The 24,978-nt window shown below is 33.7% G+C and overlaps 1 protein-coding gene across 2 annotated transcripts in view; it reads left to right on the top strand.

The window, feature by feature from the left end:
- Sp8 (Sp-like zinc finger transcription factor) overlaps positions 1-24,978 on the top strand; it is a 306,521-nt gene that overhangs the window by 232,624 nt on the left and 48,919 nt on the right. Inside the window, exon 1 of one of the 2 annotated variants that reach the window (XM_023155917.2) lies at positions 2,671-2,938. The exons of the other annotated variant lie outside the window; for it this stretch is intronic. Coding sequence (XP_023011685.2) covers positions 2,867-2,938 — 72 coding nt within the window. The 5' untranslated portion in view covers positions 2,671-2,866. Of the gene's footprint in view, positions 1-2,670; positions 2,939-24,978 lie in introns of those variants that run through there. 2 annotated transcript variants of the gene reach the window in all.

Here is a 24,978-nt window from a genome sequence, read left to right as displayed (position 1 = left end):
AAAATGATTTGAAATCCCTGAAACAACTAAACAAGAAGAATTAAAAATGAATATCTGAAAATATCAATTATATTAAACAAAAATAACCTGAAATGGAATAATAGTGAAATAAAATACAAGTAAAAATAGTACGATTGAACAAAAATTAAAATTAAAGAAATAAAAATGAAAATAAAAATAAAAAAATTAAGTGATTCCAAGCCACGTTAGTTCACGACGTTTCGATTGTTAGTATCTAAAATCGTCTTCGGGTGATGACTGGACTGATTCCTCCGAGAGATGACTATTTATGGGTCGTTCGAGAACTTTCACATATCCCCGCTTTTCATTTTTTCCGCTTCACTGGTTCAGTGGGAGATGACCGTTTGGCGGGAGTTGGTCATTTTTTGCTTGATGATGGGTTTCCATATGTTGCGTATCTCTACGCTAGCTTGTCTGAATACGTTGTTGCACAACATGTATGCGGCTTCCTAGAATTTTCTCCTAAACCAATGTTCCTCTCTGTGTATGATCTCAGCTTGGGACCACTCGATGTTGTGTTGATGGGTCCAAACATGGCCTGCTATTCCTGATTTGCTGATTTCCCCTCGCTGTGTGTGTTTCTTGTGCTTGGCAATGCGAACATTCAATGGTCTCTTAGTTTCACCAATATAGGATTTTCCGCACTCACAGGGTATCCGGTAAATGCAATTCTGGGAATCGAAGTCCGCGTTTGGTGGCCTGGTTTTTGTGAGGCTGCTACGGATAGTGTTACCGGATCTGAAGCAAGTTCTGATGTTGTACTTGGAACCAATTCTTCTTATCCTCTCCGATAATCCTCTGATGTAGGGAGGAAGTGCCAGCACTGGTTGTGATGGCTTCTCTTCCTTGCGAGGCTCCTGCTGTCTTTTAACCAAAGTTTTTTTTACCATCGGAGTAGCCATTCCGTTGAAGATCATTTTTGATGATGTCTAGTTCCTTCTCGAGATCTTCCTTCGTATTACAGAGCCCGAAAACACTGTCTAATAGAGTCTTGATGATTCCTCTTTTAGTCGATTCGTGGTTCAGATACTGTCCGGATACGGATAGACATCCGAAGGAAACATCATCGCTAACACCGCACCACAGTAAGCCCCCTCACCCATTATTAAGCGAAAAATGACCAACTCCCGCCAAACGATCATCTCCCACTGAACCAGTGAAGCGGAAAAAATGGAAAGCGGGGATAAGTGAAAGTATTCGAACGACCCATAAATATTCATCTCTCGGAGGAATCAGTCCAGTCATCACCCGAAGACGATTGTAGATACTAACAATCGAAACGTCGCGTGAACTAACGTGGCTTGAAATCTCTCAATTTTTTATTTTTATTTTCATTTTTATTTCTTTAATTTTGATTTTTGTTCAATCGTTCTATTTTTACTTGTATTTTATTTCACTATTATTCCATTTCATGTTATTTTTTTAAAAATAATTGTTATTTTCAGCTATTCATTTTTAATTCTTCTTGTTTAGTTGTTTCAGGGATATCAAATCTTTTTATATCTAAGACGATGGAACTCCGAACTAGTGAAATTCAGCAATTTTCGTGTCAATTCTAGGTTTTCAATACAATTATATTGGTTATCCATCCTCAAACAAGTATATGCCATAGTTTATATGTGTGATACAGTTTGAATTTTGTTATCAATGATCTCAATTTTTTTTTTACGTATTCAGCGTGTTCCTGTCATCTAAGATTTTGGTCTATAATGAGGCCTAGATATCTTCTTTCGATGATATTGCTGTTTATATTAACTGTAATTTCATTATATGTGGGTAAGTTGTTGTTAAAAATTGAAAAGGCAATAAAGTGGGTATTGGAAAAGTTTACTGTTAGTAGCCTACTATCGAACTGAAGAAATGAAGTTTCCAATTCCCTTTCGACCATAAATTTCAAATTGGTTCAATCCTTGCCACGAAATAGAAGGGCATTGTCGTCGGAAAAGCTAATAATAGTCGCTTCCACATCAATATTGTTGAGATCATCGATATAAATGTTGAATAAAATATCGGCCCAAGAATTGAGTTGATCCGAACTATATGAACTATTGACTTTAACTCTCTGTTTTCTGTTCTATAAGTAGCTAGTGAGAAGTTTCAATGGTCCACCTCTGAAATCTATATTTTTTAATACTCTTAGTATCATTTCGAAACGCTTAAAACGCTGTATCTGCGAAACGATAGAAAACATTACATCTTGATAACACCTGTAGAATCGTTAAAAACAATTTGATGTATTTGTACTGTACAAGCATATCAAGGCCTCATCAGTGAATGCGGTATCGAGAGACGTCTTGATTGGAGTCTCCCAAGACCAATGACCATACAGCACTATATGCAATGGAAAATCGGAAACGAAAGATAATTATGAACCTATTATGCCAAAAAACGAATTTGTATTTGCAAATTTGAAGCGACACAAATGAAATAATAAATATCCAGAAACTTTTCTCAGAACGAACCGCCAAATGCAAGAACGCAACGGTGGTCCGTCTCGTCGGACAACCGTGCCAACATCGCGGGGCGTGCGTCAGGTAGAGCTCCAATAAGGGGGCCCAATCGACGCGGGGGCGTACCGTACCACGCATCGTCCGAAACCCCGCACACACGCGGAGGCCAGAAAAGCGCCGTATACGCAGTCTATGGCATGTTTGCGGTGTTCCGGTCCATCTCTTCTTCGTCGTTAGAACTGTAATTACTGTGATTACCTTACCGAATAACCAGTACTTTGTGACAGAAATTAGAGGTTGGCTCTTATTGAATTATATTAGTGTGTTATAAACAGAATGTGGCTCAATTAGAACCGAGACTTCCGTGCAACCGGTGGAAACGGAATTTCGCGAATATGCACTGCACTTTTTCTTATCAAGTTCAGGCGCAATCGCCTCATGTTGCTGATGGAGCGGAGTATTTGGAGGTAAATGATTTTTTTTCTACGAGGTGGAGCAAAAAGGGGTGTTTTTGGTAATTGATAAAATTCTGTATTTTTCGTACTTATTATCAGCTGCACGACTGAAGAAATTGATTATTTATTTGTGCACACTTTTCAATTTTTTGAGTTTGCGTATGCTGAAATGAATGTGAGTGCAAAGTTGTTAACTGATACTAACCCAGCCTAATGAGTTCTTTTATTAATAAAAATATTTTCCTGGGTAGAGAAAACAAAACAGTATTTTGCCAAAAATGATATCACAAGACCTCAAAATGTAATCGTTAAATTCACATTTTTTAACGAAAACTTTGTTATTTAGCAATATCATGAGAGCAACCAGCATGATAAAACCACAAGTTCTCCAGGAGGTGAGGTTTTATATATTGATGGTATCTCGATTGATATTGCTAAAAGTTTGAGTTTGAAAAATGGACATTCATCTGAGAAAATTTTTAGGTCGAGTGGTAAGTATTCGTAAAGATTAATTCCTGGAATATTATCAGCAGAAAGCATCTTTATGAGAACATCAAAGTCAATCAATTGTATCAATATTTTCATGGCTCTTAGATTTCCGCTGTCGATTTTATAGCGATTTCTCGCTCTGTTTGGCCTATCCCTATTTTTTTTTGATTCTGTGAAATATACTAAAAATTTGTTTCAGAACCCTACTAAGAGAAAATTTTATTTCGATTTGATCAGTACTTACTATTTTTTTCCAGAAATCAGTCTTGTAATGTTCAAAATCATGAAATTTTATATCATGATTATTACAAATCGCTAGAACGAAAGTCTTTCGAATAGTTATGAAACTGTAGGTCAATGTTTAGTTAGAGAAGTATGATATTTCGGGTTAGTTTGTAACCGAATCATTAGTCAGAAAAATAATCAAACTGGATAAAAATCTATTGAAAAAAATGGAATACGAGTGTAATATGAATGAAGAGAAATATATTTATTCGATTACTGACAAATTAACGTCCATACATTGAGAATCCGAATTAGTTTAACAATGAAATGAAAAAACTAGATGAACTTTACAATTATAAAGACGAATTTCTGGAGGTGTACCTATTTATTTCTTTTTCTGATAACAGGCCAATGCGGGTATTTTTGGGCAAGATATGACAATGAAGTCTCGTATTCATCAAAATTATGAAATTTGAATCGATAGAACGGAACATGCGAAAAATAAAAGAAAATGGAAAAAAGTCGAAGTGACAGTAGAGTCCAAATTCCAAGCAAGGTTATATAATTGGAAACTGAGCAACTGTTTTTTTCACTTTTTTTGAAATTCCAAAAAAACTTACTTTTTGAGGATTTATGAAAAAAATGCCCAATTTGACAGGTTAAGAGTAGCACATAACAAAAGGAAAATGGCTATTTTTCACTCATTTTTCAGGCACTAACTAACTGCTAAGTAAAATTTTCATTATATCTATTAATAAAAAAAATCCATATATCGCGAACTTTATCTCTGATAGTGTATATAAGCGAAATAAATAATACTATTTATCTGTAGAGAATATGATGTGTCGAATCATGCAACAGACATTTCAACTTGAAAAGTGGTGTGATTCTTAACTCAAGATTGGATCTCAACAATCGAGAATGACTATATCCACTAATACCAAACAATGATAACAAAAAATAATAATTTGAGATGAAATTATAGGTTAACAATAGAGTAACATTTTCATCCACTTTGAACAGATATAAAACTACTTATTTTCAAAAATTTTGACTCTAAAAAGGTTCTTACGGTCACTAAGTAAACAAAGTTTTTCTGCGATTGGCATTGAACGTCAATTTTACTGACATTTATGAATTATAGAAATTACAGTTTCATCGCCTAGGCATTAACACTGATTTTTCAATGCCAATGCATGAAAATAACGTTTTTTTTCTTTTTTTTTTTTAATCTTTGCTCTGCACAAACACCACCAAAAATACTGTGATAAATTAACTACGAAACAATGTTAATGTAGATATATTTTTGTAGAAAATATAATTAAAAGCAGATACTTAGAATTCAAAATTCAGAATTTTATTATCATTTCAATTCCAACATTGCTAATCAAAACAAAACACAGAACGTAGAATTTTTGCGAAAACCCAGTAACATTTTGTGGGTTTGGCAGTTTTGAAATTTTCTGTCATTTTTCCAATTTTATGGATACCAAGCTGTTTGTATACATTAGTGTATTTGAAGAAAATTAGATAACCATCCTGATGGTCCACAATGTTTATATTTTCTTTAGAAGTTTGAATATTTCCTTACAATAACTAAGATTAATTTTTTTGTATTCGTGTCAGAAAGAGTAATAGATCATTTTTCCCCATATATTCAATCGTTTTTTTTTTTCACTCGGTATAGCTCATCACTTGTACATGCTCCCGCTATACCAAAAATTAGAGCAACCCAAAATGAAAGGGATTTTTACTATTTAATGAACATAAAAAATGTAAATTTTAAATTTTTACCTTCGTAGATAGGTATGTATTATCTGGATTTGTGATTTATGTAGTAACTACTCGGAATTTTTGACACTGTACCCATTTGACTGACGTTTCAAAATGGCTGACAGTTTAAAATATTGGATATATCTCTGGCATTGTTGATACGCAATATAGTCTTCAACATAGAATATGTAGACCATGAAGTCCAAGACTTCAATTCCTTCGCTAATTCTGCAATGTATGCCAGTTGAACGTTTTCTGAAAATGATCCGTCCTTCTTGTTATTGCGATTATCTATAGATTTTCTATAACATATTCCATATGTATAGCTTTCTTGATTTTGTAGGTAGCAAATTATATACTGCAGAGATGATTCTCTGTGAATAACAATGTGAACACACGTTTTTTTATATAATGAGTGAATAAGCACTCAAAAACAACTTTACACATAGTATAAAAAATATATTGTTTCCAACACGAAACCCATCCAGCAAAAATTCAGAGAAAGAAATTTCAGAGTGAAACAAATCCGAGACGAATCGTGAGGTGTAGTTTTTGAAATTATTAGGTGTTCAGAACTTTCAGGATGGTAAAAAGAAAATATTTTGAAACATTGAGTCCCCAGTATCTTAAAATCAAGTTGCTTTTTAACAATGAAAAGAGTAACTTTGTCAATGAAATTAACAAATTAACAATTGTATTTCATTGTTCACATTATTCAAATCACCCAAATGGTAAGATCGTAACTCATTCCAGTAGCCCCAGGCAAGGGGCTGTGCTCTAGAGCAATTTCCATACGAAATTCTGTATTTTGCAAGTAATATATCCATGCATAAGTAATCCGATATCGGGTACTTATTTTTCAATTAGTAGGTGGTTGATTTTACTTCGATAATGTGATAGTTTCATCAGAGGTTTCGAATTTATTATGTATATATTGATAGAATGATGTGAAAATTGACTTCTAAAACGGACTCAAGTTTGAATTGAAGGGGTTATATTTTTTAGGAGTGATCAATTTTTGGGAAAGAGAATTTTTGGCTTTCTACTACTCCAACTTGATACAAAAAAATGTGGGAATCTTCCAAAGAAAGAAAGGAAGTAATCAATTTGAAAATAAGTAACTCTATACATGGATGCGTAGATCATGCAAAGAAGCAAGTTTCAGACACAAACTGGAAGAAAGCCCTCCTGAAACAGCAACTTTCATATAAACATTGAATTACACGAAAGAAAACAACTCTTTCGAAACAAATACTTTTACATGAACACTGAATTATACAGAAGATACTTTTCTTTACTCAGTTTGTATTCCAAACATTCGTTATGGAATGAAATTCAGATATCAGATATCAGGTATATGGCGAAACATCGATCTATACTAGTGAGGATGACAGTGTTCTATGTAAGTGCAATTTATTACCATACATTTAAAGTAGAACTCCTGTGAATAATATCTGAATTTCATTCCATAACGAATGTTTGGAATACAAACTGAGTAGAGAAAAGTATTTTCTGTATAATTCAGAGTTCATGTAAAAGTATTTGTTTCGAAAGAATTTTTTTCTTTCGTGTAATTCAATGTTTATATGAAAGTAGCTGTTTCAGGAGGGCTTTCTTCCAGTTTGTGTCTGAAATTTGCTTCTTTGCATGATCTACACATCCATGTATAGAGTTACTTATTTTCAAATCGATTACTTCCTTCCTTCCTTTGGAAGATTTCCACATTTTTTTGTATCAAGATGAAGTAGTAGAAAGCCAGAAACTTTCTTTTCCAAAAATGACTCAAGTTCTTCTATGCAAGAATATGCTCTCCCAGCAGCATATACATATATTGTATGTGAATCCAAAGAAAGCACAATCCTCAACTACCAGAACTGCAACACTCTTCTTGACGCGTGTTCACCAACCAAGTTGTCGTATTCAAGAGATGAAGCAGATGAATTCGAAATTATTGTTTTCCATCTCCTGAAGACGCCAACTTGATTGGTCAAACGCGCGTCGAGAAGAGTGCTGCAGTTTTGGTATTTCAGAACGGTAACTTTATTCTTGTTTTTTATTTATTCTACAGCAGATATATACCTACCATATATTGTAATTGATACCAGAACTGAAGTAACACTTCCCAACCAATCTTGCGTTATCAGGAGATGAGTATAGTTGATTTTCTCATGACACAAATTCGGTTGAGAAAACAGGGGTCCAGATAAATGACAAGGCAAGGAGTGTTTGGTAAGTGGGAGAAATGGTGTTTCAGATTTTTATTAACTTAGGAAAATACTTGACTGAGTAATATTTTCCTATTGAAAATAGTGCTATACGACTTTTCCGATTTCTTCAAGATCAGAATTTTCTTCGAAAGATTTTGGAAAAAAATTGAAATCACGAAATTTTCTTGTTTCTTGGTAAATTTTATAGAAACTTTCAAATTCAAAAGAATCTATGTAAAATAATCGAAAATTTAAATAACCTAAGCTCAGTTTCACCTTTCTTCAATTACTTTAATTACTCAGACAGCAGAAGAATATAGAAGAAACTATTACGAGATCGACTAGATGTTTTCATGAATTATTTTTTGTTTATATACTCACATAGCCTTTCACAATCTGAAAAAGAAACAAAGCTAAATTAATAGAGAATCTGCTGAAGTGTAATAAAGGGCAAACTGAAAAGTTCATTACTTTGAGTTACATACATTTTCGTATTTAGAAAGTTGATCTTTTGATTTATATCATCCATAATATGTTTAATAATGAAAAACTAAACTACAAACACAATATTCCTCAGCATTTGAACCACTGTCATTAAACAGAGCGGGCATAGCTAACCGCAACAACATAATTGAACTACAAAAAATACAAAATAAGATATTAGACTATTATTTTTCCGCCCCGAAGCTAATAAGGTAATTTGCGTGTAGGTTTTGGCGAGAGTGAGGTCATTTTGTGGCAAAAACCAACACAGAGAATTGCTTCAATGATCACAGATGTTTATGTGAGGGAAGTTCTACCCTAAATAGGCGCATATGCCATGTTGCGTTCTTAGCAATTGTCCAGGATAGGAATCGCCTTCAAATTTAGGAGTGTCCTTGCCTAAATTCGAATCAGTCACAAACCATGAAAATGTTGCCGGTCTAATTTGTTAATGTAGATCTGAAACACCAACTTCATCAGTCTTTTTCATATTTAACTGTAAGTTTCACTTAATATTTCCCATCTGTGGAAATCAATTTTTTTCGTGATATTGCTTAAAAAAACTTTGAAATATCTTCAAAATTGAGAATGACATTTTTCTTCACGGTAAATCGTGCATTAAAATTCTTTTCGGTTTTTGACTGTGTTCAGACATTTTTCAATAAAAGTATTATGTAATAAAATGACTGTTGTCTATTACTAGACTGCAAAAAATGACTGCTGTCTATTATTAGACAGCAACCATTTTTTGTGGAGAAAATCAGAGGTTTTTTATCGAATTTTCGGGGATTTCCACCTTCCACAATCTGAAAGAAAATTTTAATGGAGAACTTCATACACGTGTAGAAAGGGCAGACTTTTTGGTTTTCTGGGTTTGTTCTGATTAGAAGTATTTTTCACAGAGGAATTTTACTATACAACAGTAACTTGTCGTCGTATTAAAAAATGTTCGTTATAAAAAAAGGTACAAATACTTATCTAAACGTCTCGAAGTCTAAAATCTGCTCCCGTTTTCAGGATTGTGAGAAATCAAATGTAACTTGTATCTAGTATTTTCCTTCGATTCGCTTCAGTTTCAATCTTCTGTGACATATATCAAAAAAATTTTGAAATGTTACTTATGTCAATATCGTTGATTGACTTTTGAAATATTCGATGTAGGTACAAGATGTTCACTGATAGCTTACGTCATTTATGCCTTGTTTCATTCAACTCGATGTTCACCGTCGATATCAGGCATTCTTAATCGTCTTGAAGCAATATAACGTGTACCACAAAAACAAGGTATCTTATGAATGCAACTTTTTGATGTGTTGTTGGGCTTTGTATATGTGAGTGTAGACATCAGTATACTTTTTGTTTTGTAAAAAGTTCTAACATCATATATTTTTACAGTTCGTCTAATCTTTTCAGATAATCCTAGAATATGGGGTATAACGGTGGTTGTGAAAGGTGCCGGTGGTTGTTGAGCCGGTAATCGTTGAGTTGGTAGTAGTTAAATTGGTGTTCCCTTTCAGGGGCCTAATTTTCAAATCAAATGATCTCTCACATCTAGAGAAAATCGGTTTCAAAAATAGAACTGGAGGGGACATACGATTGTTCTCTCGATATGGGAGTTCATGTGATTTGAAAATTAATGCCCCTAAACAGGTTTTGTTAATGATACTTTTTTATCTAAAGTTTCAGCTGTATTGCAAATCGTTTATACTCTGTCACAGAGACAATTTATTCAAGTATTTTTAATGTATAAGTTTGAAAATGTCCTTATAGGATGAAACTGCAGTAACGTTAGTAACAAATAAAAGTGGTAAAATAGAAAGTTTCAATTCTCTTTTCTTCATTATGATTTCCTACCGCGTAGTAAGGGCTACATCCATCAATTTATTAATTTATTCAAGCGGTTGTATTACTGACATGATGGTTTGATATTTGGTGGATATGTCTAATTATGTATTAGTATGTGTTTTCTTCCGATAAATATCTGTATCAAAATTATCTGATGACTTTTTCAACCTTTCATCAAGAAAAGGTTGTTGATTGACCATCTTGTTCCATCCATATCATGAACTTCATTGTCGGTTTCTGTTCGTTTAGATAATTTAAAAAAGCATTCAGTTCATCATGCCCTTTATTCGTCAACATCTACATCACACATTCGGACCGTTTTAGTTTTAGCAAAATATTCTTTAAAATGTGAAACCATAGCCATGCCAAATTTTTTTTGATGAAAGTCATCTTCAAATGGAAAATATTTATCTATCGGTCGGTCGGTAGCCAAGCGGTTCGGCGTGGATGATTTGTTCACTCACTCGAATTGACTGCCGTGTTGGTCGGTGGTTCAAACCCTAGTCTGAACGATCGATCTTCACTTGCTACCGTCCAACCCGTGTTAGGAATCACACGTTAAAAGGTAAGACCTCGTTGATCCTTAGCTCGCACAAGTTTCGACTTCTGAGGGTTGTCGTACGTAGGGGTGCGACAGCTGGTTAACGGAAAAACAGATTTCAAACAGATTTTTAAACATTATCCTAAAATTATTAGTATTGAGCAAACATCCATCTATGTTCAATGTTTTCAGCTATTTTTTTTTAATTTGATAACTTTCATCAACAATCAAATTCTTGAAAAGACTTTCAACGCCGAAGCTCACCAGAATATCACTATTATTAAGTGTCAATATTCAAGTATACTTATGAAGATTGTGGAAACTGAAACACCAGAAAAATCGATATAATACACTTTTCTATTATATCAGGACAAAATATGATTTTGCAAACCGAATCGAAGCAAAAGAGAAATGACACTTTCTATGTTCTTTACCACTTTTATTTGTAACTAACGTTACTGCAGTTTTGTCCTATACGGATATTTTCAAACTTATACAATAAACTCGTTATAAGTTACAAATAAAAGTGGTAAAAAACATAGAAAGTTTCATTTCTCTTTTCCTCATTATGATTTCCTATCACGTAGTAACGGCTACATCCATCAATTTATTCAAATGGAAGCGTCTGTCCTTTAATTTTTAGCGTTGAAAAACCTTTCACAGCTGAAAATTATAAAAGAAGTCAGAAATTAAAGTTTTCGAAGACGAAATTCTCTCTCCATATCTATCTATCTATCTAAAGGAAATATTCCAACCCACCCTTTACATATGATATGTGGGAACTGAAAATGAAGGTAAGCACCTAACGAGTATACATAGTCACTGGCCAAAACAATGCAAACACAAATTACTAAAACTGTAAACCTCCAAATTTAAATGCAGCTCTGATGATCGTATGTGCTAACCCCATCCTGTAATATAACGTGTGTTCGGTCAGTAAATAACTAAATTAAATTGTAAATGAAAACGCTCTGGGGAAAGATTAATTAAAGGTGGGGTTGGAAACTCTAATGCAAATTTTTATGGTTTAATTCTGTTTAACTACATCGGAAATTATGGCCATTTCTCTGGAAATAACGTTGGTATTTGGAGATGTGACGTCGATAAAAAAAGTTAGATGGTAAATGCCCCAGAAAGTAGAACAAATTCTTCAATTACGTTATCAGATTTTTCTTTCATCAGAGATAAATACTAAGATATCAATGTAGATTATTATACATTTTGTGGAATTACGTGATACTAGTAGATATGTTGACTATTTTATTCTAAACTGACATGTTCTACAACGTTCGCGAATGTTTTGTTTTGGTTGCTTTGGTCCGTACCCGGCTTGATGAGCTGGTGGAAAGTTGTGTAATGTTTTTTGATATGTAACTCATAACCAATAACGATGGGAATTTGGAAGGACAAAATTTTGCCGGTAACATCATTCTAAAATTTCTGCAACTTAACATTTCACTCTTGACATATGTGCCTGACGGAAAGTGGAATTATGTGATGAAATTAGATCGTATTTTTCACATATAGTCCGTGGGCATACTTGAAAACAGGCTATAAATCAAATCATCTGAAGGAACAAATCGTTCAGGCCAGTCTCAACTTCCTACACTGTAGGGTAATGGTAGGTAACTAAAAAAAAAGTAAATGGGCGAGATTCAGTATGGCAATCAGCACCGGAAGGTGCAGACTGTCATCTGTTCTTCCACCTAACCCAAAACAGACTACTAAATGGCAAATCAGAACAAACACAAAAAAAACATTGATTATTTTCAAATGCACCTATTACAAGAAATACAAACATTGCCATCACTAAATTAATAAATCACAGTTCAAATTGAAGATAAAGATTAGTCAAAGAAACATACATATTTTTTAAAACATTGTAAGTGGTAAAATAATAATTCTCAGATCGAACTGAATATGGAGAGTGGGAAAAATGAACTTAAAAATAAAAATAGTACTTACTATCTATTGAGAAATATGATGATACGCGTCCGGAAAGTCAATAACGAGAGTTCTGTCAACTCTGGTGGTATTTTATTCATACATTTGGTGATGTGATGGAAAAATGAACGTCTGTAAAATTCTGTGTGAAACATTGGGGGCGAAAGCAAAATTTTTCGTCTAATGTTAATATTATGTACATCAGAGCGAAATGTTATCTTATTGTACAAATAGGGGGGTTTCGGTATTTCAAAACTTTGTAAAAGAAGCAGGCAGAATGAAGGAACCTTCGATTCATATTAAGCCATTTGTTTGTTTTCAATGTGTATGAAATCCTATCGTATTTATGATGCCAAAGATTAACCTCAAGCAACTATTTTGGAGCTTTTGAATTCGTTTGATATCAATGGAGTTTATACAAGGAGCGTAAAGAACATCGCAGTAATTCAACCTGGATAACACATTTAGAAAATCAGTTCTTCACTGCTATAATAGTGACTCCTGAACGATTTCTCATTCCATGTGATAACATTGAAAAATATATTCTGACACATTTTTTATGTGAATGTTGATAAAGTTGTTGCTACTTGAAATCATAGAATATGGATCTATGACTTGGAAATTACCAGAAAAAACACAGGACAATAGTTTCCTCAAGCATGTAAAAGGAAAATGATACTACATTTTCAAATCATTATGAAATTAGCTTCTGTCGAAGTTTTTCATAGGATTTATATCATTTTGTGAGAAAATTAAGCGTCAAAAGCTTCACGAGACTGAGACAACGTGAATAACATCTGAGTCTGTCGTCAGCAAAGCAAAATATTGGATTTGTTGACAATATCGATTCCTGTGGAACACTATCGTTGATGGTGATGGTATCCCAAAGAGAACCATCGACGGTCTCTTACATGAATACGAATCGTAATGAGGTTAGACGTTTCCATCACTCGTTTGGAATTTCATTCGCAGAATTTTTCAGATTCTATGGTGACCACTTTTTCCGGTCCACATTGAAAAATTAAAATTGGTGATGGTTTCTCGGAGATGAAACGTCGGATTGTAAATCTGTGAATGCTATCTTGTACAGCTTGAAAGGTGGCAGAGAAAAATTGTTTTTGCTTTTTGATGTTTCGAATAGAAGTTCGCAAATTTCGGTTATTTTCGAATATTTCCGTACCTAATCAGAATTTCCTGAAGTTTTATGGGTAATTTTTGCCTAATTCATCCCAGTTTGTATGTTTAATGATATCCGATTTTTTCATGAGTGGGTGGCCCTTTTTATCTTGAACACAGAATATACGAAACATTCTAGATTTTTAGGATTTATGAAATCTACAGTAAGCACCATGAAAGTTAACTGTAATTTTTTGCAGTGCAGTTCAGTTCGATCGTAAATGGATTAGTTAATATTTGAGGATCTGAATGATTGATCTTTTTTCAAGAAAAAGGCTCATAAAAGAAACATTTAAGTAACATTGAGACAGGATTGAAAAACAATGTGTCAGGGAGTAATAAAATTTTCCAGATATTTTCCACATCATTATCAACCTACATCTCATCGCAGAACCTTCGAAATTATCTTCTGAAAGGGTTATCATTAACTTTTAACGTAATAAGTAGAACCATATAGGTACGCCAGGGTATCTTTCCAATAAATGTGTAATGATGTTCTTCCGTTAACTTAAACAGAATCAATTTCTTTGCATAAATCCTACCCAAAACGATATATTCTATGATTAAATACTTCATTCAAAGAATTCATAGAACTTGTATAAACCTCAAGCCTATAATTATAAACTATTCAATTTGAATGTTGTTTTTTATTATCTTACAACGGTTGATCTTAAAGCATGATATACGTTTGATGTGTGGACAGTAAAATAATTAGTAATTTTGTTAGTCTAATGATTACCATATAGTAAGTAGCTCAACAGAAGGAATAATAATATGAAAATTCAACAATAATTATTCATTTCTTATCTATCAAACTCTACATTCGATTCAGTTAATGAACGTAAACTTCATGAAGTAGCATTGCATATTTCAAATGTGCATATTCATTTCATTTCAACCATACTCTCGTCACTCTCATTTTCTTGGACGGGCAGTAATTTTATCTCAAAAAATGATTCAGAAACCGTAGTTTCTAGTGAGTATTTTTATTGCTTGTTCTGAAAATAATATTGACTATCGATAAATTTCCAAATATTATAAAACTTTTTCATGATGAACAAAATATCAAAATATACCAAAATATATTAAAACTATAAAGAATTTGAATACCAAATTGAAAGATAAAACGGATACTACAAAAAAGTCAAATGTGATTCATAACATTCTTTGTAACAATTGAAATTAAGATTATAAGAAATCATGTGGATTAGCGCAACATTCTATGACATTTATGTAATTGTATGACATTTGTCAAACCAAAAAACCCATTATTGTTCAACTTTTATTTCGTCAATTTATATACCAAGGAATTGAACATTCCTTGGTTTTTACTCATTTTTACTGAAAGTATGATTTGTAGTATTATTCATTGTCAAAAAAAATCCACAACTCAATAAAACTCAATAAATTATAGGCCCTGAAGAAGCTTCCCATTAGAAGCGAAAGCTTGGCAAAGTAGAGCAGAGTTTTGATTTTTTGACCAAGATACCCCGTTAATCCATTTTACTGTACTCCAGTCGCTAAAATTCTCAATATATATATATATATATATAAATATATATATATATATATATATATATATATATATATATATAAAATATATATATATATATATATATATATATATATATATATATATATATAAAAAGATTGAGGGATATTGAGTGAGATGGTATTATCAAAGTAGAGCAGAGTTTTGATGAAGGTGGGCAAACCGCAGACACGTGTTTCTGGCTATTTAGCCTTCGTCAGCACGGTACAGCCAAGTGTAAGGGATAGACAACACTTGGTTGCCAGAAAGGGGTCAAAGCAAGCGGATTCATCATCAGGGGCCAACTGCGATTTCGTGTCATCGTTGGAAGATCTTGTGATTATTGACATTATGACATTTGAAGTTTAAAATTTGAAAATTGACAGTATAAACCAAAACAGGATTACCAAAAGGCACACCAACAACAATGTTAACACTAGCAGTTTTCTAGTGTTAACATTGTTGTTGGTGGTTTTATGGTTTTCTTTAATCCAGAAAAATTTAATGTGTGACACTTTTCTACATAATGAAAAGGACTAAGTTTGTGTTTCTCAGTGAAACTTTCTACTTTTTACTATAACCTCAAGTTAGTAAGTACTTTTTATCTATTGTTTTACAATTTTGCTTCAATGTTATCAATTTATTGTAGATGTCTTGATAAAGGGAATAAACATTCTCGAAAGCTCGACCATATAACAAAGAGTATTCTTTAAACAACAGCCCAGCAATTTTGACTGCATCCCCAACATTATTCCGTATTTCTCCTATATATATATATATATATATATATATATATATATATATATATATATATATATATATATATATATATATATATACAGGGTGTAACTGAATAAGTGTAAAACATTTGAGGAGGTGATTCCTCATCGAAAAAAAGATAGGATCTGTCACATAAAGAAACTTCATTTGAGCATCCCTTGTTAAGATACAGCCCCTTAAAGGGAGCACATAAAATTTGTATTACAATTTTTATCACAAGCACTGAAAAAGTTACAATATTGAAATGAACCTGACGTTTCTTACTACCAAAAAGACACTTAGCCAGTAATGTATTTGGTTGTAAGAGGTGGAAAACGCATCCCCTAAAATTTATTTCCAATGTAACTTTTTGTCTTATTATTTGTTAACCATTTTAAAATTCATTTCCGATAGCCTGTTCCATTCTAATCAGAAAATGTCTCTTGGGTTTTTTGCCCAAAATAAATCAGTTCGCAGCAAAAAATTATTTTACGAACAACTACAGAGATACATCGTCATAAATGCGAACTGGATTTATTGTTATTTTGTAGTTAGTACCTGCATTAAACGATTAAAGGGTGATAAACAAAACTAATTTATTAATAACAAAACACACAACATGTAGAAATCATAGTAAATGTTCAATATGTCTACCTTCAGACATTACGCATGCGTCTAGACGTCAGCGCAGTGAGCCACGTATTCGCTCAAATATTCCTCGAGTCTCTCTGATTACCCTGCACGCATCCATGATGCGGTTTCTTGAGTCCGCTACATCGCGAACAAGAGTACGATAAACCAAATGCTGTAAATGGCCCCAAATAGAGAAATCGAGAGGATTGAAATACGGGGATCGAGCGGGCCAGTTCTGTGGTCCTTCTCGACCTATGCACTGATTTGCAGATGTTTCAGTTAAATGTTGACGTGCTGCTTGACTAAAATTGGTGGGAGCCCTATCATGCATAAAAAACATATCCCTTCTGACGCCCAAAGGAACTTCCTCCAGCAGTACTGGATGCACTTTTCTCAAAACTTGAACGTATGCCTCACCATTTAATCGAGGAGGTAGAAAATGAGGCCCAATTAAATCATCCCCAATAACTCCGAGCCACACGTTAAGAGAAAACTGTTCTTGATGGTTAGTTTCGACAATAGCGTAAGGGTTTTCATCAGCCCATATGTGGTAATTATGAAAATTAATATTCTTGTCCCGAGAAAAACTACATTCGCCTGTGAATTCTATCGTCTTCAGAAAGTCACATTTACTTCTAATCATTTCCAGCATCCAATTGCAAAATTCAAGACGGTTCGGAAAGTCTCGCGGTAACAGTGCATGTACTCATGCATGTACTCGTAAGAGTTGTTCCTTTAAAATTCGAAATACCGTCATATGATCAACATTTAGCTGGAAAGCAATTCTTCTAGTACTGGTAGTAAGTTTTTCTTCAATCAAATTAAGTACTGCTTTCTCGAGCTGTGGTGTTCGTACTTCTCGATGGCGACCACAATCCTGCGTTCTTTTGTCGAATGAACCATATTCTCGTAATCGTTGATGAAGTCAAGCAAATATTCTATGTTAAGGATGCTGCCGTTGAGGATACATTTCGGAATATCTTCTAGAAGCTTCTAACCCATTCCCCTGTGACAGACCGTAAACGTAATGCATATCAGCCATTTCCTCATTTGTGTATGTCATTTTAATAACAAGTAACAAATTAAGAACAGAACAACAACACACAATTAGTATTAATTCAATTTCGAAAATTCACACTGACAGCGTCATACCAATTTGATTTTAATTATCGCTAATAGCGACCTACTAGATAGATTAGTTTCGTATTTTCGCATTTATGACGATGTATCTTTGTTGTTGTTCGTAAAATAATTTTTTGCTGCGAACTGGTTCATTTTGGGCAAAAAACCCAAGAGACATTTTTTGTTTAGGCTATCGGCTAAATGGTAAACAAATAATAAGACACCTAGCCAAATAAATTTCTGGCTAAGTGTCTTTTTGGTAGTACAAAACGTCAGGTCATTTTCAATATTGTAACTTTTTTAGTGCTTGTGAAAAAAATTGTTATACAAATTTTATGTACCCCCTTTAAGGGTTTGTATCTCAACAAGGGATGATCCAATGAAATTTCTTTACATAAAAGATCCTATCTTTTTTTCGATGAGGAATCACCCCCTCAAATGTTTTTCACTCATTTAGTTACACCCTGTATATATATAGGGGAGAGGGGGGGACATTGGGACGCTACAAATATAATTAGCTATGTAGAGCTTGGCTTTCGATATATTGATCAAATAATTTTATGTTGTTTACATTCATAAGTGTACTATCTATCACCATAGGCTTAGCGCTCATCCACTAATAAATAAATAAATCAGATTTTGAGATTTTACCAAGTATTCAAAATGTCCCGATGTGCCCCTTGGCTAGGGTAGATTTGGACAGTGTAGGGGCAGATGTGGACAAAAACAAATTTCTTTATTAAAAAAGTTTTGAGTCATATTCACTTGGTGAATGAAGGTGGTACGATCTAACATAAATCGTATAAACAGTAAAATAAAAATAAAAAATACATTAAACAACATTTTCATTTGATTTAGTTGACATTATAGGCGCGGAAGTTAACTTGAAACCGTTTTATTGAACTAGACCTTGCAGTTGTTTCAGACGTTCTTGGCTTAGGTAGTTTTAGTTCTACTTGTTCCAATTCTATTAGGTCTTTATCAGGTACTTGGGGTAAGGTAAATCCAGTTCCTGTCTTCCTGAGAAAATTCATGAAATATTTTCCGTCGACAATTTCTTCCACTTCTCCTACATAATATTTTTGGGTTTTCTTCGTGCAATACTTAACCAGCAAAAAGTCACCGACTTTGATATTTGGCATCCCAGATTCAGGATCTATGATAGCTTCTACATCTTGCATGAATTCTTCGTCAGAATTTTCACGGTCCATTTCACTCAAACAGTCAGATTCATCATCAGCATAGCTCACTTTCTCTCCGGAATCATCTGAATCATTCGCTTGTTGCTCAACATTATCAAATAGGTTATGTTTAACTTGCTTCTTCTTTTGATTAGCTATTTTTTTTCTTCCAGTCTATCTTTTTCTGGCGTCTCTGTTAGAATTCGTAATTTTCCGGGCTGTCTTCCTTTTGAATTTGATATCTTTCTCTCTGCTTTGGGATAGGGCCGTATTATGTCTGGAGATATGACATCCGATTGTAATGAAGTTGATGAAGTGCTACTGACCAACACAGCTGTTGATGGTGCGTCTGTTGCTACTGGATCCCTTGTATCTGTTACAGATGCAGCAACGAAATCATCTTTCTTAAAAATACCTCTATCAAATGGCACAATCCCGGTTTTTCTAAACCCGGAACATATGTTGGCCAGAGTGAAAGCTTTCTGATACGCTTTTTCTGTCAATTCTGTGATTTCATATATAGATACCCTTTTGCCAGGATGGTTTACTAACCAATCATTGAAAGCTTGCTTCAAATATGTTTTAAATGGGCCATATGACGCAACGTCAAGAGGCTGAAGGCGGTGCGTACAATGTGGGGGAAACGTAACGAAAATGATTCCGTTCTCCCTACAATATAAAATAGTTTCAAGACTGGTGTGAGACTCATGGTTGTCCAAAACAATCAATATTGGTTAATTTCTCGTACATTTTGTATGCTTTTGTATGTGTTTAATCAGATTCAAGAATAATATAGATGTCATCCATCCTGACCCTGACTTGTTAGCTAATCCAAGACTTCCTGTAGGCGCTGCTTTCATAAAAACATCCTTGAATTAGGCTCTTGGGAACACATAAACAGGAGGAATTGTATTTCCAACTCCACTTATTATAGCGCAAAATGTAACAAGCTCTCCCCGTTCGGCGGATACTGCCTGACCAACTTGTTTTGTGCCAGTTTTGGCAATAACTTTTGGTGCATCTAAAACAGTGGCAACACCTGTTTCATCCAAATTGTAGATTCGTTCTGGTGTAATCTTATACTTTTCTAAAGCTCTCTGTAAATTATCGAAAAATTCCTTCACATTTGTTTCATTAAATGCCGAGACTCTTGCCATACTGGTATTTTCTGCCTTCCTCAATGACAAAATTGGATACCTCTTCATGAATGATTTCATCCAATCCTTTCCAGCGGATAACGAGTTATTCCAGCTCGGCGGATACTTCACATTTAGTTTTTTGGCATAATCATATGCCAGCTTTTGAGCTTGTGTATATGTGAGACCATAATTCATTTTCGAACTCTGGATAAAATATTTGGCAGATGTAAAAACTTGTTGAGACGAATACTTTGACTGGAATGGTGATGCAAATGATATTGGATCATCTGAATCTTGTCTGTCAGGAGCGTCATGGTCTCGGCCAGGATTTTCGAAACGTCGTCTCTTTATTTTTTTCAGTCTGTTACCCAGGCTCGATTTCGTCAAATTGTAGGTTGTGGCTGCAGTTCTTATTGAAAGTCTTCTTTGCAAAACATCTTCGACAGCGGCCATTATGTTTTCCTCTGATATATCAGAACGATTGGTCTTCCACTTGTAAGTCCTTACCATGTTGATGCCTGAAAAAAAATGCAGTCAATTCCCACATTTTTCTCTGGGGCAGATTGGGACAGTGTCTATATGTGCCCCCGACTAGATGTCCCAATCTATCCCAATCATTCTTATAAACAAAATGGGTTTATATAAATAACTGAAATAAACAATAACATCAGCACTTACAGACATAATGAGCATAAACAATTCCACTTATCTTCAGAATTTCAACAGAGTTAATTCTAGCATCCACTTGAAAAATATTCGATCTCAAACGATTTCTGATTTATTTACCACGCCGGACACGTACACGTAACAAACTGTAACTAGGTACTGAGTCGCTTGACGCTTTCGAAACTTTTCTACAATAAAAAAGGTACGTGGTGCGCTCTAACGATAAGCATTACAACTCAACTTTATGCATAATGGCGCAAAAATTTGAAATGTCCATATGTGCCCCGTGTCCCAATGTACCCCCCTCTCCCCTATATATATATATATATATATATATATATATATATATATATATATTATATGGCGGCTAAACATGAAGTTGCGATTTTAACAACAGAGCTAAATAAGCTCAACAAAAAGAGCTAATTGATATGTTAATTACTTTAAAAGTGCCAGTAGTGGTGACAAGCATCCAGTTGAAAAATTATATTAAAAGAATCAGTGATAAAGTACTAAACAATAGTGTTGAAGGAAATGTTCATGCTACAAGAGCAAACATAACCTATGGTGACTGTAATAAAAGGTTGAAAGAAGTGACTGACATCAAAGACAAATTTGAATCTGTGAGTAAACTGTCTTTTCATTTAGAAAAAAGGGCCCAAGAGCAGGAAGATCTAATATACTTATTGAAACAACAATTGAATAACTCAGATTCCTTACCTATATTGCCATCTAGTAGCAGAAAATCGAATCCAGTTGAAATATCTACAACTGAGAATATTCCAAAAAAACTTTATAGCCATACAGTGGAAAAGGTGAACAACATACCGAACAAAACTATGTCTTCTGATAACGAATTTGAAGTAAAAACTGGTGGAAATCCCAGTAGGTATTCCCCACATAAAAACAATGTAAATAAATGCAAACCCATACTTGGTAGCAATAAATCCGCAAATTTTAAAACAATCTCAAAATTGGGACATTTGCACGTTTCTCGTATTGGTGGTGATGTAAAGTCTGAAGATTTACTGAATTTATTAAAAGATTCGGCACCTCAAATACCATTTGAGTGTGTAGAATGGAATAGGAATGAGCGATATTCCACTTACAAAGTAAATTTTCCTTTAGACAAGGTCCAGGAAGTATACGAACCAACCATCTGGCCTGAGGGATCCGTAATCAGGAGGTTTAAGTTTAGAGAAAATTTTCATCCATCCAAACAAACTGCAACTACAACTTAGTTCCAGTTATATTAAATGATAACCAAGGAGTTCTCAGTTGTCAGGATTTTTCGAAGCCCAATAGCAGGCAAGTAGTTAACAAGAGTACATGTCAACTTGAAATCTGTGCTGAATTGTGTGTGATGCACTTCAATGTACAGGGTTGTTACAATAAGTTACTTGATTTGGAGATAATTTTAGACAAACATTCTCCAGATATTCTATGTATTAGTGAGAGCTGGCTTAAATCACAAGAGTGTTCATCTTTTCAAATAACTGACTATAATTTAATCTCTTTTTTTTGTAGGGAGAAACGTATCAGGAGAGGGGTATGCATTTTCGCTAAAAAATCCTTGCAAGTAAATAACATTCCTATAGAATTTAGTATAGAGCAAGATATTGAGGTATGTGCATTAGCGTTAAATGGTAAGAATAAAACTATCATAATTTTATCGGTGTATAGATCACCTCTTGGTAATACTTTAACTTTTTTTGATTCATTTGATCAATTACTTGAGATGTTGTATAGTAAGTATAATAACTTAGAATTAATAGCTTGTGGTGACTTTAACATAGATATGTTAAGGTTTACTAATGAGAGAACTGACTTCATAAATATACTTGAGCAACATAACATTAGTGAACCTACTCGTATATGGGGTGATTCGGCAACTTGTATTGATAATATTTTGTCTACTTCTAATCCTATTAGTTACTCCATTAATCATTCCTATATATCTGATCACACTTTCCAGTTGGCAACTTTCTGCTATGATCAGGTTGACCATAACCAAGAAACTCACAAGAGATGTTTTAATGACTACAATATTGAGAAGTTTCCTAGTTTACTGCTGAAGACTGATTGGTCTTCAGTGTATGACTCAGTTGAAGCAAATTCTAAGTTTGATAGTTTTTATAATAAAGTTTCCTAATATTTTGATACTTCATTTCCAAAAAAGGTAGTTAAGATAAAAAAATCTGGTGACTCCAGGCGGATAACTACTGAGTTGGGAGAAATTAGTACAAGGTTAGCCGAGTTATCTGAGCTGAACAAAGTATATAAAAATGGTTTTTATCAGAGAGAATATCAAGAACTTAAAATAATATATCAGGATAAATTGAAACATGCTAAGAAAACTAGGAATGATGATAGAATCTCTTCTGCTGATAATAAAGTGAAAGAATCCTGGAAAATCATCAAGGAAACCCAGACTGGTTATTCTGACAATGCAATACCTTGTGCTGAAGATGGGGTCCTTCTTTCTGATGATTTTTCTATATGCAACCTTTTTAGTGAGTATTTTTCAACTGTTAGCAGAAGCATATCCAAACCTGATACTAAAAATATTAATTATATGTCATCTTCACATCAAAGTATTTTTTTATATCCAGCAACTAAGATGGAGATTGAACAAGTTATCAAAAAAGTTTGTAAGAAAAAATCGTCCGGTATTGTTGAAATTCCTGGTCTTGTTCTAAAAAACGAAGTAATTGTCAGAGCTAATGAAGTAACTGATCAAATTGAGGAGTGGTGTTGTACAAATGGTCTGCTGCTAAATTCTGCCAAATCTCAAATGCTCAACTTTGTTACTAAAAATATAACTATTGATAAAAGCTATTTGGTAAGATTAAATAATGAAACTTTACATCAAATTAATTGTACTAAATCCTTGGGTGTTGATATTAATAATAAACTTACCTGGAGTTTCCATGTTGATAGTGTCAAACTGAAGCTCAGTAAACATATATATTTACTTCGTAGGTTGAAACAAACAGTCTCTTTTGATGTTCTCATGCTTCAGTCAGTGATTTCCTATGATCTTGAACAGTGGGGCTTATCAGCTAAAGCTGATGAAGTGTTTGTTATTCTGAAAAAGGTAATCAGAATTCTGGCTGGGGCATCTTCAAGTGCAAACTGCAGGCCATTATTCATTCGTTATAGTGTATTAACAATGCCTAGTTTGTATATCTACCAAACTCTGATATATATATAAGAAACAATATTTCAATTATTCCTAGAAATGAGCAAATCCATGAACATTTCACCAGAAATAACCTTCAACTTTATCAGCCTTAAAGTAGATTGACAGTATCGAAGAATCACCCCATGTGCTGTGGGATTAAACTATATAATAAGCTCAGTAATGACATTAAGTCCTCAAACATCAATGTCTTTAAAAGGAAGCTCAAGGTTTTTCTATTGCAGAAAGCATACTACTCTGTGGATGAGTTTCTCCTTGAATCATAATCATAATTTGATTGTAGCTTAGTAATTTTATTTTTATTTAAGTTATGCTTTGTATTTGATTTTTTATGATAGTTTGACCTGTTGTATCAGCCAGTATTTTATGATGATGTTTGCCTAATGTGATTGTAAATGAAAACTGATTCAATAAATGTTTGATTGATTGATTGATTGATTGAAATAAATAGATTGAAATAAATAGATATGTACTTTTCTGATCATTTCCATATCGATTTCAATTTAAGAGCCACCGGTAGACAGCTGTTTCAGTCTGTCGGCCATCGTCAGTACCGGACAGGCGGTCCTCGATTGAAGACAAAATGTGAATAATCAAGAAAACTACTTGATAAAAATAACTGCGTAAACGCATGTGAGACACCAATAGGTGGTTCCTTCTAAGTTACAAACCGCATCGTATAGCCTAATAACCGCTTCGAACTCTTTATCGAAAACCTTAGAATAATTTGTCAATCATCCAAACCGGGAAACAGAAAGACGAGGTCCCTTACAAAGGTTCACTAGATCACCTGATATGAGGCCTTCAGATGTCTTTGGGATACACGACATCATTAAATATACAAAGATATTGATGTCTAATTATGATCAAATTTGTCTTTGATCTGTGAAGACTCTATAAGGATGCCATTCGTATTGAATGAAAAAGTGTCTTTCAAAATAATTGGAATTCAATTCGTAATATATATTAAAATATAACACGACAATTAAAATATCCCAAAAAATGTCAAAGAAGAGTGTAATGTCTACAATTATTTTGTAAAAGTTAACATTTTCAAAAAAATTGATCTCAGTTCATAATATACATGTTTCAGTTGACTACTTCATCTAATGACGCCAACTTGGTTACAGAAACGC

Source organism: Leptinotarsa decemlineata, unplaced genomic scaffold, assembly GCF_025532065.1.
Source record: "Leptinotarsa decemlineata unplaced genomic scaffold, Ldec_3_MD MMD2_tig00000090_RagTag_RagTag, whole genome shotgun sequence".
Classification (NCBI taxonomy): domain Eukaryota; kingdom Metazoa; phylum Arthropoda; class Insecta; order Coleoptera; family Chrysomelidae; genus Leptinotarsa; species Leptinotarsa decemlineata.
The sequence above is the reverse complement of the archived record's forward strand: the minus strand, read 5'-3'. Positions and strand labels throughout refer to the sequence as shown.